We start from the raw sequence: 14,087 nt of genomic DNA, 5'->3' as shown, positions 1-14,087 counted from the left end.
ACAATTAGGAATGAAATACACCCAAAACTGATGAACATCATAGCAAGAATATTCGTCCTAAGCAGATTTACACGACTATATCAGAAATACGAAAAAGTCAGAAAAAACTACAATGGAAGAATACTGATGAAGAAATATCCATGTACAGCAAATTACGTCGGTCGATGATTACTGAAGTCGTTGAAAATAAACATATTTAAATTTTATTAGTTACGCTGACCATTTTTTTTTTTTTTTAAGAAAATGTTTACTATAATGTGAACTACTGTTGCTTTTGTTTTATTCTGTCAGGTTGAAAATAGAAAAAAAAAACAACAAAAAAAAACAAAACAAAGAAACATGAATCGAAATGTATCTTGAGAAAGATTCCAAGTTTTAGGATACTTCACAGCTTACCTTCAATAAGTGTTAACGTAGAGTTAGTATTTTTCGTTCAGAAAATATAGGCTTAAATAAACGTTTCTTCAGATGGGATATTAATTGAAGTTTTTGCACAGATTCCATACACAATTTTACAAAACTGCGCATGGAGCATAATAATGAGTTTATATGTTTGATATCATCTTTATGGGGCGAGACAAAAAAATAACTTATATAATAGAAATTGTTAACTTATAACAAAATTAATAGGCATTTTTCAAATATCTAGAATAAACAAAAAATGATTTTCTAAACTCTATGAAATTATTCAAAATGTAATTCTTTTTGTAATTTTAACGAAATAAGATATGATTACAAGTGACATAATCTCTAGAAAGAAACAGGAAAACGTATTATGATTTCAGAATACATTTTAAAAAAAGTGTAATTTAATAAGAATGAAAACTCCTATGATATCGCTGTCATCAAACTTCGTATACTGAACAATGAACGTAATACTTTTTTATAAAAAGTATTTTTAGAAGACTAGAACAATGCAGCAATGTACAGTCGTTGTGAGGAGATAAATAAATATATAAATAAATACATAATTCAATATTTCATATTTATATATTTATTACTTATTTATAAATAAATAAATAATAAATAAAAAAAATGTTGAATTATAAATAAATAAATAATAAATAAATAAAGAAAAAATATTGAATTATTTATTATTCGTATATTTATTTATTTGTCTTCATACAACGGCTGTACTTTCCTGCATTGTTCTGGCCTTCTAAAAATACCTTTTATTCTTTAACAATGCTTCAAGCAAACTACGCCATACTTCTTACTTTTTTTTTTATAACTTTAATGAAAGAAAACATAATTATGTGTGAAATAACCTCCAGGAGAAGATAAGAAAACTTATTTTGTTATAATTTCGAAATAAATATTACAAATAAACCTAACGAAGAGTGAAGCACTCTATAGCATCTATGTCATCAACATTCATATACTACACAATTAAATTTCATACAATGTACAATTAGGAATGAAATACACCCAAAACTGATGAACATCATAGCAAGAATATTCGTCCTAAGCAGATTTACACGACTATATCAGAAATACGAAAAAGTCAGAAAAAACTACAATGGAAGAATACTGATGAAGAAATATCCATGTACAGCAAATTACGTCGGTCGATGATTACTGAAGTCGTTGAAAATAAACATATTTAAATTTTATTAGTTACGCTGACCATTTTTTTTTTTTTTAAGAAAATGTTTACTATAATGTGAACTACTGTTGCTTTTGTTTTATTCTGTCAGGTTGAAAATAGAAAAAAAAAACAACAAAAAAAACTAAACAAAGAAACATGAATCGAAATGTATCTTGAGAAAGATTCCAAGTTTTAGGATACTTCACAGCTTACCTTCAATAAGTGTTAACGTAGTTAGTATTTTTCGTTCAGAAAATATAGGCTTAAATAAACGTTTCTTCAGATGGGATATTAATTTAAGTTTTTGCACAGATTCCATACACAATTTTACAAAACTGCGCATGGAGCATAATAATGAGTTTATATGTTTGATGAGATGAAGAAACAATGATTTGAATTTCAAAAATACATATGATCACCTTTCTCAAAATAGTTCTATAACTTAAGCAACATGACATTTCAAAAGATTGCTTGCCATATAAGTGCATTTAGAAAGTTCCGTGAATAAGTAAATCCCATCATACTTTATTTCTAGCTACAAGAAAATTCATGAATTAAAAAGTAATTTAGGGAAGGACATTAAAATGCAGAGGTGTAACGGATAAACATAAACTGAAGCAAATCAAGATATTTAACGCTGGATTGAATTTTGAAGCTTCTATCTTTTATTAAAATAATTTCTTCTTTTTTTTTTTTAAATCTTAATTATGGTTCAATGGAAATTTTGTATAATACACTATTTCGAGAAAAAATTACTCCTAGGCGCCCGGTGACATTAACAGTGAAGGTGAAATTCCAGAACAGGCGTTTACAGGTGGATACATGGGTGTCCAAAATCGTTATATAATCTAAACCACAATTGAGATCCATAGCCGACTAGTTATTGCGTCTGAGAAAACCATTCTATCAAGTCGTGTGTGTATTTTCCTTCTTCACTACCTCACAGTCCTTCACCGATACTGACAAGAAAGATATACATCTTTATACATAAGTGTTGTCGTTATTCTTATAAGTACAGCATAAATAGAACATATCTCGATGTAGTAGTCAATAAAAAGGGAACATTTAGGTCGTTCTCGACTATGGTCAATCCATTTATTTTTTTTTATTTATTTAAATAATATTTTAAATAGCTTATAAAGATAAAAGCACAAGTGAAAACACGGTTACACAGGTGAAAATCGTAGTTTCAAATAAATTAATGAGAAAACCTTTGATATATTCATATATTAGGTAAAAATAGGAACCTAAATTAAAAATTAAGAAAAATTATCAAGTAGAATTTTAATAAAAAATAAAAATAAGTTTTATTGTATTTTGGCGATCTGCCATTGATAAGAGCGAAAATCCGGCAAAGCACGGGAGGATAAGTCATTTAACCAAGGCGGATCAGCAAAATATGATAACTGATTTTTATTATTAATAAAAATCTTACTTGAACATTTTTCCTAATTTTTGGTGAGAATTCTTATTTTGCATGATTCTCAAGTATATCAAACCGTTTTTACTTGGAATGTAATTTTCGGTTGTACTCTATACTGTATAAACACCAAAATACATTTTTTATGAAAGAGTGTGAATATGGAACATTTTGGCGATATATTTTTGAAAAATGGAAATGATACCAATGAAAACAGAATCGGCAAAAAGGTGACATGGAACAATAGGAATGCATGACTAAATAACAATCGGTGACGAATAGCAATGGTCTATTGGACATTGCTGATTTATGACAAAACATAATGAAAACAAAAAACAAGGTCTATATTGAAAGGAGTAGATTTTATTTACATACCCAAAGTACAGGCAACAACAATATAGGGGTCATAAGAGCGGAAGTAGAAAAACAAGAGGACAAAACTAAAAATATAACTATAGCTATATATAATATGAAACCAGTAACATTTGAAGAGATTCAGTATAACTAGATGTGTTACCTATTCCCAGGTTTATTAGATGTTTTTTTTTTTCACAGTTTATTAACTTTAAAATAATTTCATTTTTTTTTATTTTATTTATTTACTTTTTTTTAAAGAAAAACAAAATGTTTTTTTTTCTAAGATTATTTCAATAAGGCTTTTAAAAATATTATGAGCAGATATGTCATACTGCATTTTATGTCACTGATGTTTAACTTGTCAGGGTAAATCAGATGATAAAACGCAGAAATGAGTTTCTCTGTTCATAAACGAAAGTTATAGGAGGGCCAAAAAATGCCTTATTATCTCAGAAATACAAAACTTTCAAAAATAATATCAACAAATTTAAAGTTTTTTTTCTGTGATTAAATTATTATTGATTTTTTAATTTTATTTTTTTTTTAAATAACCAGAGAAATATTTTCTGATGTTGGTTTAAAATTTTCGGAATTATCTCCTTTGGAGATAACTTAAATTTCACCCTAAGGGAGGTAGCTCCGATAATTTGAAACCAAGACTGGTTTTAAATATTTCAGATATTACAGTCAAATAACATATTCATAACAAGGAATCTTTTATGATCCAATAGGAATTAGATATTACCCAGTTAACACTGAATCTATCCCATATTCTATATAGCTACAGAAAATCAACAAAAAATTAACAAATCACAGTTTATTTCATAGTTGTAGCAGAGATTTCCATTGACAAGTCTTCATAGGAAGAGAGGGGGTAAAGCTAAAACATTTCTTTTTAATAGGGGTAAAAAAATTTTTAAGCAGGTAGACAATAATCCTTGAATAGAGCCTTTTAACCATGTTTGCATAGATATATTCTCAAATATTATAAGTAGATTATGTATTCGCTGGAATCGTGGATCCAATCACTTGCATCGGTTGTTGAGAATTCTGAAGGTGAAGAGAGACCACAAGCCATGAGTACATCGGAAGCAGATTAGTGAGATTAAAACAGCGTTAATCTATAAGTTACAAGAACTCAACAGAGTTTGCTTATTATGAAAAAGCTCTCTTAGAAAATCTTTAGGCACTTATCAATAATAGACTTCCCCCCCACCCTAGCAAAAATATCAAATAATAGCAAAATGTTATGTAGAACATACTTGGTTACAAAAACTCTAAGCTGACACCAAATATTACAGAAAATAATCAACTATTTTCAATATTATTAAATAAAATAAAATATGCAGTCTTCACAAGTCGCCATTTTGAAGTGGTTAAAATAATCAGGGGAGTTAACTCAAACATTTTGATCAAGTTAAGTGAAACGTATTTCAAAATGGCAACATTCGAGGATTATGCATAATTCAATTAAATTTATTTGGCAAAAAACCCAAAAAAAACAAGCACGCTTCAGTTGCCAAGTAAGAAAAAGGTGGTAGCAATTTATACAGAAGAGAATACAGTGCCCAGCATCTGTCTAAATGTACCTTAATTTATTGTGTCGCTGGTGAATTTATTATCTTATTTGGAAATCTATTAAAATGTCCAGGGATCCTAATTGAGAGCAGCCCTCCCACAGTTCAATTGAACAGGTGGTGAAATAATTTCTTATAATGTCTGCATAGATATTTTTCTGGTGCCGGAGTAAATAATAGCTCACAAGGTATATCATAAGGTCCATTGAGGAGATTGTACAACAAAAGGATATCACCATGTAATTATCGGCAAATAGAAAATGTTTCTTGAGTCGGCTTTCATAGAGCAGATCTGATAAATCCTGTACCATTCTAGTTTATAACATTGAAAATAATTGTTCATTTTCCATAATTTTTAAGTTTTCACTAACAAGTAAGTTTTTCATAATATTTTGCTGTCATTCTATATTTTTGCAGGAGGTGGGAGCTATTAAGTATAAGTGCCAATCTTTAAAATATAATTATAGTTTATAGAAATTATTCCTTTATTGATTTATATTAAATAACTACAAAATGAGTTACAAATTAATATTGCAAATTGACTTAATCTAAAGAAAAAAAAAGTCTGGATTAAATATATTTAAGGCACCCCGGTATTAACAACGACCAAACGGACATATATTGCCTTATTATTTCTGTTATCAGTTGAATTGTAAACAAAACGATATGCACATTAATAACTTTGTCATCTCATTTTTAAAAAAATTATTATTAAAGAATGTTTTAGCACCTGCAGATTTTAACATTTTTTGTTTTCATGTTAGATAAGTTTCGTTCACGGCAAGTGACCAATTAACAATGTCACTTCTCTATGTTAAGAATGGTTTTCTAAATTTGAATGGGAATGTTAAAAGCACGTTTCATTATACAAACATTTTAATTAAATAAAAATATATTTACAAACGTTTTATCATAAAAAATGAGTTTTATTTACAAAAAGTTTTACTAAATAGCTTAAAAATGCACAATTATTATTATTATTATCATTATTATTATTATTATTATTATTATTATTATTATTATTATTATACTCACATTTTTAATTAAAAAACAGTTTTTTTACAAAACGTTTTGTTCTGTAAACTTAGGAGATTTATAAAAACATTTTAACAATACTATATATATTTGTTTAATTTTATACAAATAATTATTTATTAAAAATATGTGTATATCAAAACGTGTTTATAAATAAAACTAGGTGTTTTAGGTTATTAAATTTTTTAAAAATTGTAAATAAATCCTTTTTAATAGAGAAAATCTGCAGACAAAACTATAAATGTGTGTATTGTTTTCTTTTATAATGCAAACAGATGCAAAATATTTTTCAATCGGTGTCAAAGCAAAATATGTCCACTTGATCAGCGTTTATTCTGGGATGACTCAAGTATATTTGATCCAAAAGTTAATTTTGTTACAAGAATAGTAAATACATTGTATTGATAGTAAATGTTGGAAAATATGTTTAATGAAAGAAAATGTTACTAAATTAAAAACAGAAACATTTTCAATTAATTTTTGCATGAAAGTAAATTTATATAAAGCTTTATATGAAGTAGAAGATTTACCAAAATATATTACAAAGCAAAACAGAAAAAATTCTGTATATTTTAAAGTACATATTTAAATTTAAAAAAAAAACACAAAAAAAAAAAACAAAATATAATGAGTTTAGAAAGTTGTAACCACTATATTTTCTAGTTAAAATTTTTCAAGAATTTTTTTTTTTTAATACTCGAAACAAACTTATTTAATAAGCATTCTTGGTTTTAAAAAAATTGCAGTTATATATTTATTTATACACGGTGTTTGAGACAAATTTGAAAATTTTTTAATATTCTTAATTTCAAAGCCATTTCATCATCCCAACTCCATTATCTGGTTTTGATATTTAGGATACTGTGAGTATCCCAGACCCCTTGGTGGGCAACACCAGACAATGTTGCACATTTGTGCTCAATGTAGTCCCACTCAAAGGTTTGATATTAGTCATGTTGCATGCAATTAAATCACTTCTTAGACACTTGGGCCAGGTCTTTCTTGGTCTACAACAGTCCTTAGTACCCAGGTACTAAGAGGTAGCGCGTTTTACATGACCAAACTAATTGAAGCACTGAACATGTAAGGCATCTGTAATCACAGTAATACCAAGTTTCTGATGAAGTACAATTGAAGGATTTGTTCCCCTAGTTTGCAGCCACACATGGCATGATTTGAAATATTTAATAATAACATGCAATAGATAGGTGTTCCTATTTACTTGTCTCCCCACGAGGGCAAAATTAGACACAAAGTCGTTTTTTAATATGAGAAAAATTCAGCTTCCTAAATATAGGCATTTTGGATTTGAACAAAAATTAAAATTACCTCAGTCTAGAAGGACTTCTCCTTCACTGACCAAGGACAGAACATACTAAGTGCAGTATTAGAACAGGTACTACACTTTGTTCCTATTTACTTGCTTCCCCATGAGAGCAGATGATCGTTTTTTTAATATGTGGAAAATCCAGTTCCTCCTAAAAGGGCACTCTGGATTGAAACAAATATAAAAATTGCCTCATTCTAGAAGAATTTCTCTTCATTGACCAAGGACAGAATAGACTAAGTGCAGCATCAGAACAGATACTACACTTTGTTGCTAACCAAAAGGCTAAGGATTGTCGACAGATAGGTGCTTCTTTGTACTGCTGACGGGTTTGAGAGTTGGAAACCATGGACGACTGGAAAGCAAGGGAATATTGGAAGGTAGTGACTCGCATCATGATGATTCATGCAAGATTCGAAATTTGGAAATCTTATCAGCAGTTTAGTGCTCCTTGAATATTTTGTAAACCGTAAGATGTGCGTTGGAGAATTGTGATGCAAGTGTGAAAGCACTGACTAATAGAAAGGACCATAGTAAACATTTTGATTGTTGTATTTGTATAACGAAAAGTTTACCTTAATTAGTCACACCATAATCCTATGATAATGTTTCGAATCAAGGCAAGGTGACTAAATGCATTTTGAGATTACATTAATTACTGACTAAAATATATGACAGCAACATAAACTCATATGGGAAAACCCAGATTTGCTGCTGGAGAACTTCCATGACTAAAATATTTGGAAATCTTAGCTGCGGCTCAGTGCTCCTTGAATACCTTGAAGACCGTTAGGTAGGAGTTGGAGAATTGCAATGAAGATGTGGAAGCAGTCTGACTAGCAGGAAGGATCATAGTAGGTGTTCTAAATGTGTCCACTCAACAAAATTCATTGAGAGGCTATAAAAAAGCAGTAAGATGGTAATGCAGTCCTTGGCAAGAGAGATGAGTATTGGAGGAAAGACTATGAGGAAAGTGCTAAATGAGAATCTTTACTACTCCAACTACTCATCACTAAAATCCAAAAGGACTGCATTAAAAAACCTAAGAAACTCCTCAACAAAGTAAAGTTGCGGTTCTTCTAAAGACATGTTGCACAATGAGCAGAAGATAGAAATCGCTTCCGACAAGGCATGAACCCAGTTGATATAAGGAGCTAAAAAAATAATACTACCTTAATATCAAAATCTAGCCAACAATAAGTGTTAGATGAATAAATTCCGACCAAAGAAACAGCAATTCTTCCCCTTTTGTCAGAACCATCGCTCATGGAATGTGAGAACTAAATGAAAAAATAAGGGAAGCAAGAGTTACAAGCCTTATGAAAGTAAACATAAGGTTCACTTTCTACTCTCGTCGATAACATAAAGTCCCACGTGTCATGAAGACCAAGTTTTCTCAAATACAAACTCTGATAGTCTTTGGCCATGTTTCCAGCAAAGGTCATGCCATGCTACCCCACATCTTTCAAAAAGAGACTCACCTCAATTCAAATGACAAAATTAAGTTGCTGTCCATTGATGTTAAGCGCGAGATGGAGAGAGTGGCTATGGGAAAGACATATATATATATATATATATATATATATATGGAACCAAGATTTAACTACATGTCACATCTCCAGGAAAATTCACAAGTGGCTACCTGAGAACTTTCACAGCTTCATTAATTCACAGCATCTAGCACGCCCAACTTGCCAGATTGCAACCCATGAATTGTTCCTAGTTACTTGCCTCCTAACGAGAGCAATGTTAGACACAAGGTCAGTTTTTAATGTAGGAAAAATCCAACTCCTCAAAGAGGGCCATTCTGGATTGACAATTGAGATAAACATCAAACATACCACTTGAAGAACGAGCTGATTTGCCAGGATCAAACTGGTGTTCAAGGGTCTCTCAATCGACATTGTGATGGCTATATGCTCCAGGTCTAGATTTTGCCTTGAGCCCGTGGAGTGAACTGTATTTGGCAAGTGGTGCATTTTTCATTTTTTAGAATACATTAATTATTGGTACAAATACAATAAACTTTATTTATTTATTATTATTTTAAAACTTTTTTTATTTATTTATTTTAATCCTTGGGACCCATGGCACAGTGCATAGACGCGTTGAGTCTTTATGGTTCCAGGTGAGTATTGTCTGAAGATAGTGGTTTCAATCCTACTCAAGCAGGCCAAAGGATGAGTTTGCGTGGTGAGATAACAACTATGAAAGGCAGTAATCACTGATGGTAAGTTACAACACTCAGTATTCCTATCCCATCGTGGTTCATCACCTGGTGAAGGCCAAAGGATGAGTTGGCTGCAACATGGTGAAGCAACAACAACTATGTAGATGAGAATAACAGTCTGCAAAAATGAATGAATGCACAAAATCAAATTTATTGGGGGGGAAAATAGCAACGTGCAACAAGCCATGTAAAAGGATAAGATTTGTACATTTGTATATCGTCTGAATGTTTTGCTCAAGGTGACTTTAAACCTGGATACATCATGACCTCCTCTGGTAAGATGTTCCACTAAACAGAAACACGGACAGAGAATGCTGCCTTTCTTCTATTTAGATGAAAGCGACGGTCGTACATCTTTGTTGGGTTCCATAGAGACTACGACTTGGTCCTGGGTTGAAAAACTCCTTGGAAGGAAGATTTAAATTCCTGTTGATGATCTTTTACATAAGAATCATGTCCCCTCGCATCCTCCGTTGCTAAAATGAGGGATAACCATCCGAAGATCAATAGCCATGATTTGTGCAGCATTGTCTTGAACTGTTTAGATATGAAGTTCGTTCTTTCCTTTTTAAAAAGTGGGACATTTGTCTCAAACACACTGTGTACACATTGTAGTCATGCAGCATGCGGTTTATTATTATTATGTGTAGGTTTTGTGCACGAAATTAAAACCAGTGTAGTGTTAGAATAACGTGTAATGGAGTTAATATCTTTTTAAATATCGTGTTTTATATGCTAAGCAGAGTTAATAACTAAACTACAGTGGTCAAAAACATAAAACGAGGAAAAAGTCAAGTTTTACCACAATTGAAAAATGGAGTTTGCATAATTTGTATTATTCAGATTACTGTTCTCATCTTGGATGTTATTTTCATAACGTTTCGGTGAATGTAACCTATATACCTATATTAGGTGCTTCTTGTTGAGAATCTTTCTGTCAAACTCAGGAATCTGATCCATGTTTGCGTTCTGTCAGCCATGACCGTGTAATAGTCTTAAGTAATGACATATGCCATAACTGATACAAGTGCTAAATAACAATCAGTTCTATGACAGTCTTTTGGAGGTTGAAGGCTCAATCTTTAGTATAGATGATTCTAAGAAGACGATAACAAATTATTTAGAGCGTTTACTTCTTGGTTGTTTGAAATTTCGTTCAGATTCATGAATGTAGCAAGATTCCCGAGTTCAGAAAGATGCACCTAAAGAAGGTCGGAGGTTACATCGGACGAAACATTGTGAGATTAAAATCCCAAATAAAAATAGTAGGTTGAATAATTTAAAAATAATCCAAATTTTCAATCCTCATCTCAAAAATTTTGAAACATGAAAAATGGAAATTAACCAGAAAATGAAGCCGAAACAACAAAAAAGCAAATATGTATATCATTTTACTTGCACGAAAAAAAAAAAAAAAAAAAAAAAAAAAAAATAATAATAATAATAATAATAATAATAAACTCCTAGTAAGTAATAATTAATAATAATAAAAATGCAATTGCGGATTGTCACTTTTATTAGAGTTAATGTAATATCCTGCCTCATTTAATTAGTCATTGAGTTTAAATAAGATTTATACAGATAAATAATTATTATTTTTGAAGGATAAAATATTTTCTTATTCTATAAATAAATAAATAAATAAATGCATAACTTGGTGCATAAATATGTAATGATTATTTCAATTATTTTAAATTTAATTTCTTCTCTTTTCTAAAATAGGAATATTTAAATATATTTCCTTGAATATGTATGTGTGTGTGTGTGTGTGTGTGCAGTATTCAAGAATATTATAAAAATGTGTTTTTTTAAATATATTTTTAATGGTATCATTTATCAGACTTTGGATATATATTCAAAATGCTCTTATGATTTATATAATTAAAATATATTAAATCCAAACTATAATTTGTCTTCTTTACTGGACTTTATTCAGCCTCTGTTTATGTCTAAACCACACACACACATACATTAATGAAATAGATTGTGCCTATTTTTTTATTGGGGAAGTGGCATTTTCCACTGAGGAGTCATGAATTTAGCTGTCCTGTTTTTAAATTTTTTAAATAGCTATATGATAAACAGCTAATGGTCCCCGTTTTCTATTTTACAAATTAAGTTAGAGTTTCTAGCTTATTTTAAACTTTTATATAGTTAAATTCCCTTTTGTAATTGTGACTTTTCCTGTGGTAAGTTGGCTTATGTAAAGTGCTGAGTCTGCAGTTCGTTGGACTCAACTAGTATTCCTAGGAATTTAAACTTCATTTTTTTTCTTTTTATAAAATACTTGAAGCTCCTTTAGACTGTATATATTCTGATCCAAGAAAGAAGTGCAATGAAATGATACTTTGATCGGACATTGAGTGCTCTAATGCTACACTCTCGGAAAAAGACAACAGCAAAAAAAAAAAAAATAAAATAAATAATAATAATGCACAAAAAGTCACGCAGTTTATTATTTAGGGCACGATGAGAGAGAAAGATAAAACACAAAATAGTTTTAAAAAAAGGGGGGGCGCAAAAAACACACACGAGAGAGGGGGTATAACAACAGCCAAAATAATTTAGGAACAGAACCACAACAAGAACATAATAACTCGAAACAACATTCTGGGATTATTAAAATTCAGAATAAAAAAAGGTATCGGTAAAACTCAGGAGAATAAAAAGATTAGCAAAAAGGTAGATTTAGATCTCAAACAGGAATTATTGGTTGCTCAGAGCTCACTCAAAAAAAAAAAAACACTTGAAAAAAATTCAAACAGAAATTATTCATAATATCTCAGAGTAGATACAAATCGTATGCATTATACATTTAATTTTGTCAATTTGTCGTTACATTAAAATGGTATTGGTTCATAATCATGTTCAGATTTTTTATTCACGAAATATTTTGAAATATTAAAAACATTCGCGTTACTTGGATTATTTGGCCATTTTTTTTCTTATCTTAAATAGTATTTTATCAAGGATTGCAATAAAGGCGAATTGGAGTATTTAAGAGAACGGCTCAAGAAATATTTAATTTGTTATTATTGGACTAGAAAACAACCATAATTATAGCCAGCTTGAAAGCAGCCCCGTGGTATTGTGTTCCACAACTTTTAGGGAAAAAATTGTTTTATTTCAAGGAGAAATGTTTAGCATTTGTGCCCAGTGGGAGCAGTTTAATTTTCAACAAGTTCCGTTATGTTTCAAAATTGCAAGTGAAAATGCAAATTGATTTTTTATTCTTTCTTTTCTTTTCTTTCATTTAAAAGATAAATTTGTATGGAAATTACCAGAATATGGATAAAACATTAATAACATTTTGGATTATAAAATATATACTTATTTTGGTCACTAAATATTCATTTTTTGCATATGGATAAATTTTATTTCCTTAAAAGTAATGGTCCTTACTCGTAATAATAACAAAAACTGAAAACTTAAATTTCAACTAAAAGCAATGTTATCTACATAATTGCCGTGTCGAGATTAGTAACATATCACTATATTATTACAGAAAACTTGTATTTTCACGATCTATCGATCCGCCATTACTGCAGTTACCTCACCTGAATTCATGTAGTTACCTCCCTATCACAAAACTATTTTCTGTTTATTATTTAAATAAAACTAGCAATTTACTTCGAAAGTAATTTTCATTAATAATTCATTTTCTATTTTATCATTTTTCGTAATTTTGGATATGTTACTGATTTCGACATGACAATTTAGTTGATTAGATTGCTTTTAGTTGAAATTCAATTTTCTAATTTTCGTGATTGTTCTGAACAAACACAAAAATAATTTATGCCGCTATTAGTAACGTTTACCTATGTACGTTGTACTACTCTAAGATATTAGACAAACGTTTGATTTAAAGCGCAAAAAAGAAGTAGGTTAGCTTACCAAAAATGAATTGTACTCACCATAAAATCTATTCGGTACAATTGGAACTTCAGACTCTAAAGGCTCACTTCTACCATGCCTGTTCTCTGCAATCACACGGAAGAAGTATTCTCTACCTTCAGTCAGGGATAACACACATAGGTTGGGTATCTCGGCATTTGTACGTCCAATAAAAGTCCAAGTCATTGTGGATCTATCTCTTATTTCAACAACATATTCAGTTATGGGTGAGCTGCCCTCGTAAGTTGGGCGCTCCCAATTTAATGTGAGATTATTCCTAGAAATGTTTGCGGTCCTTAAAGGCCCTCGAGGCGGAGTGGGTTGATCTGTAAGAAAAAAAATAATAATAGGAATAGTAAGCACAAAGAGATAATACAGGTTATGGGCTAACCATAATGTAAATCACAACGAAACAAAAAAAATATTTAATTCTTGTTTTTGAAGACGCACATTTACAAAAAGCTACACAACACTAAAAGACTACGAAAAAACGATACTGAGGAATTACAACAATCATTTTTCGGTAAAATAAAGATTAAAAGTTTTATAATTGCTAAATTATTTTTAAGCAACTTAATTTTAAGCTGAATGATATAAAAATTAACAATAATAGCTATATATATATATATATATATATATATATATATATATATATATAT

The 14,087-nt window shown here is 30.0% G+C and overlaps 1 protein-coding gene across 12 annotated transcripts in view; it reads right to left on the bottom strand.

Annotated features, from left to right (window-relative positions):
* Positions 1-3,351: 3,351 nt before the first annotated feature.
* The window catches only part of LOC145241637 (titin-like), a 698,616-nt gene continuing 687,880 nt past the window's right edge, over positions 3,352-14,087 (bottom strand). For all 12 annotated transcript variants that reach the window (XM_080104717.1, XM_080104725.1, XM_080104729.1 and 9 more), the window contains 2 exons: positions 13,449-13,754; positions 3,352-4,415 (listed from right to left, as the gene is read on the bottom strand). In XM_080104717.1, the coding sequence (XP_079960843.1) occupies positions 13,706-13,754 (49 nt within the window). In that variant the 3' untranslated portion in view covers positions 3,352-4,415; positions 13,449-13,705. The remainder of the gene's footprint in view (positions 4,416-13,448; positions 13,755-14,087) is intronic.

This window comes from Euprymna scolopes, chromosome 20, assembly GCF_053919585.1.
Source record: "Euprymna scolopes isolate OS-2025 chromosome 20, ASM5391958v1, whole genome shotgun sequence".
Classification (NCBI taxonomy): domain Eukaryota; kingdom Metazoa; phylum Mollusca; class Cephalopoda; order Sepiida; family Sepiolidae; genus Euprymna; species Euprymna scolopes.
This window is presented reverse-complemented; position numbering and strand designations above follow the sequence as displayed.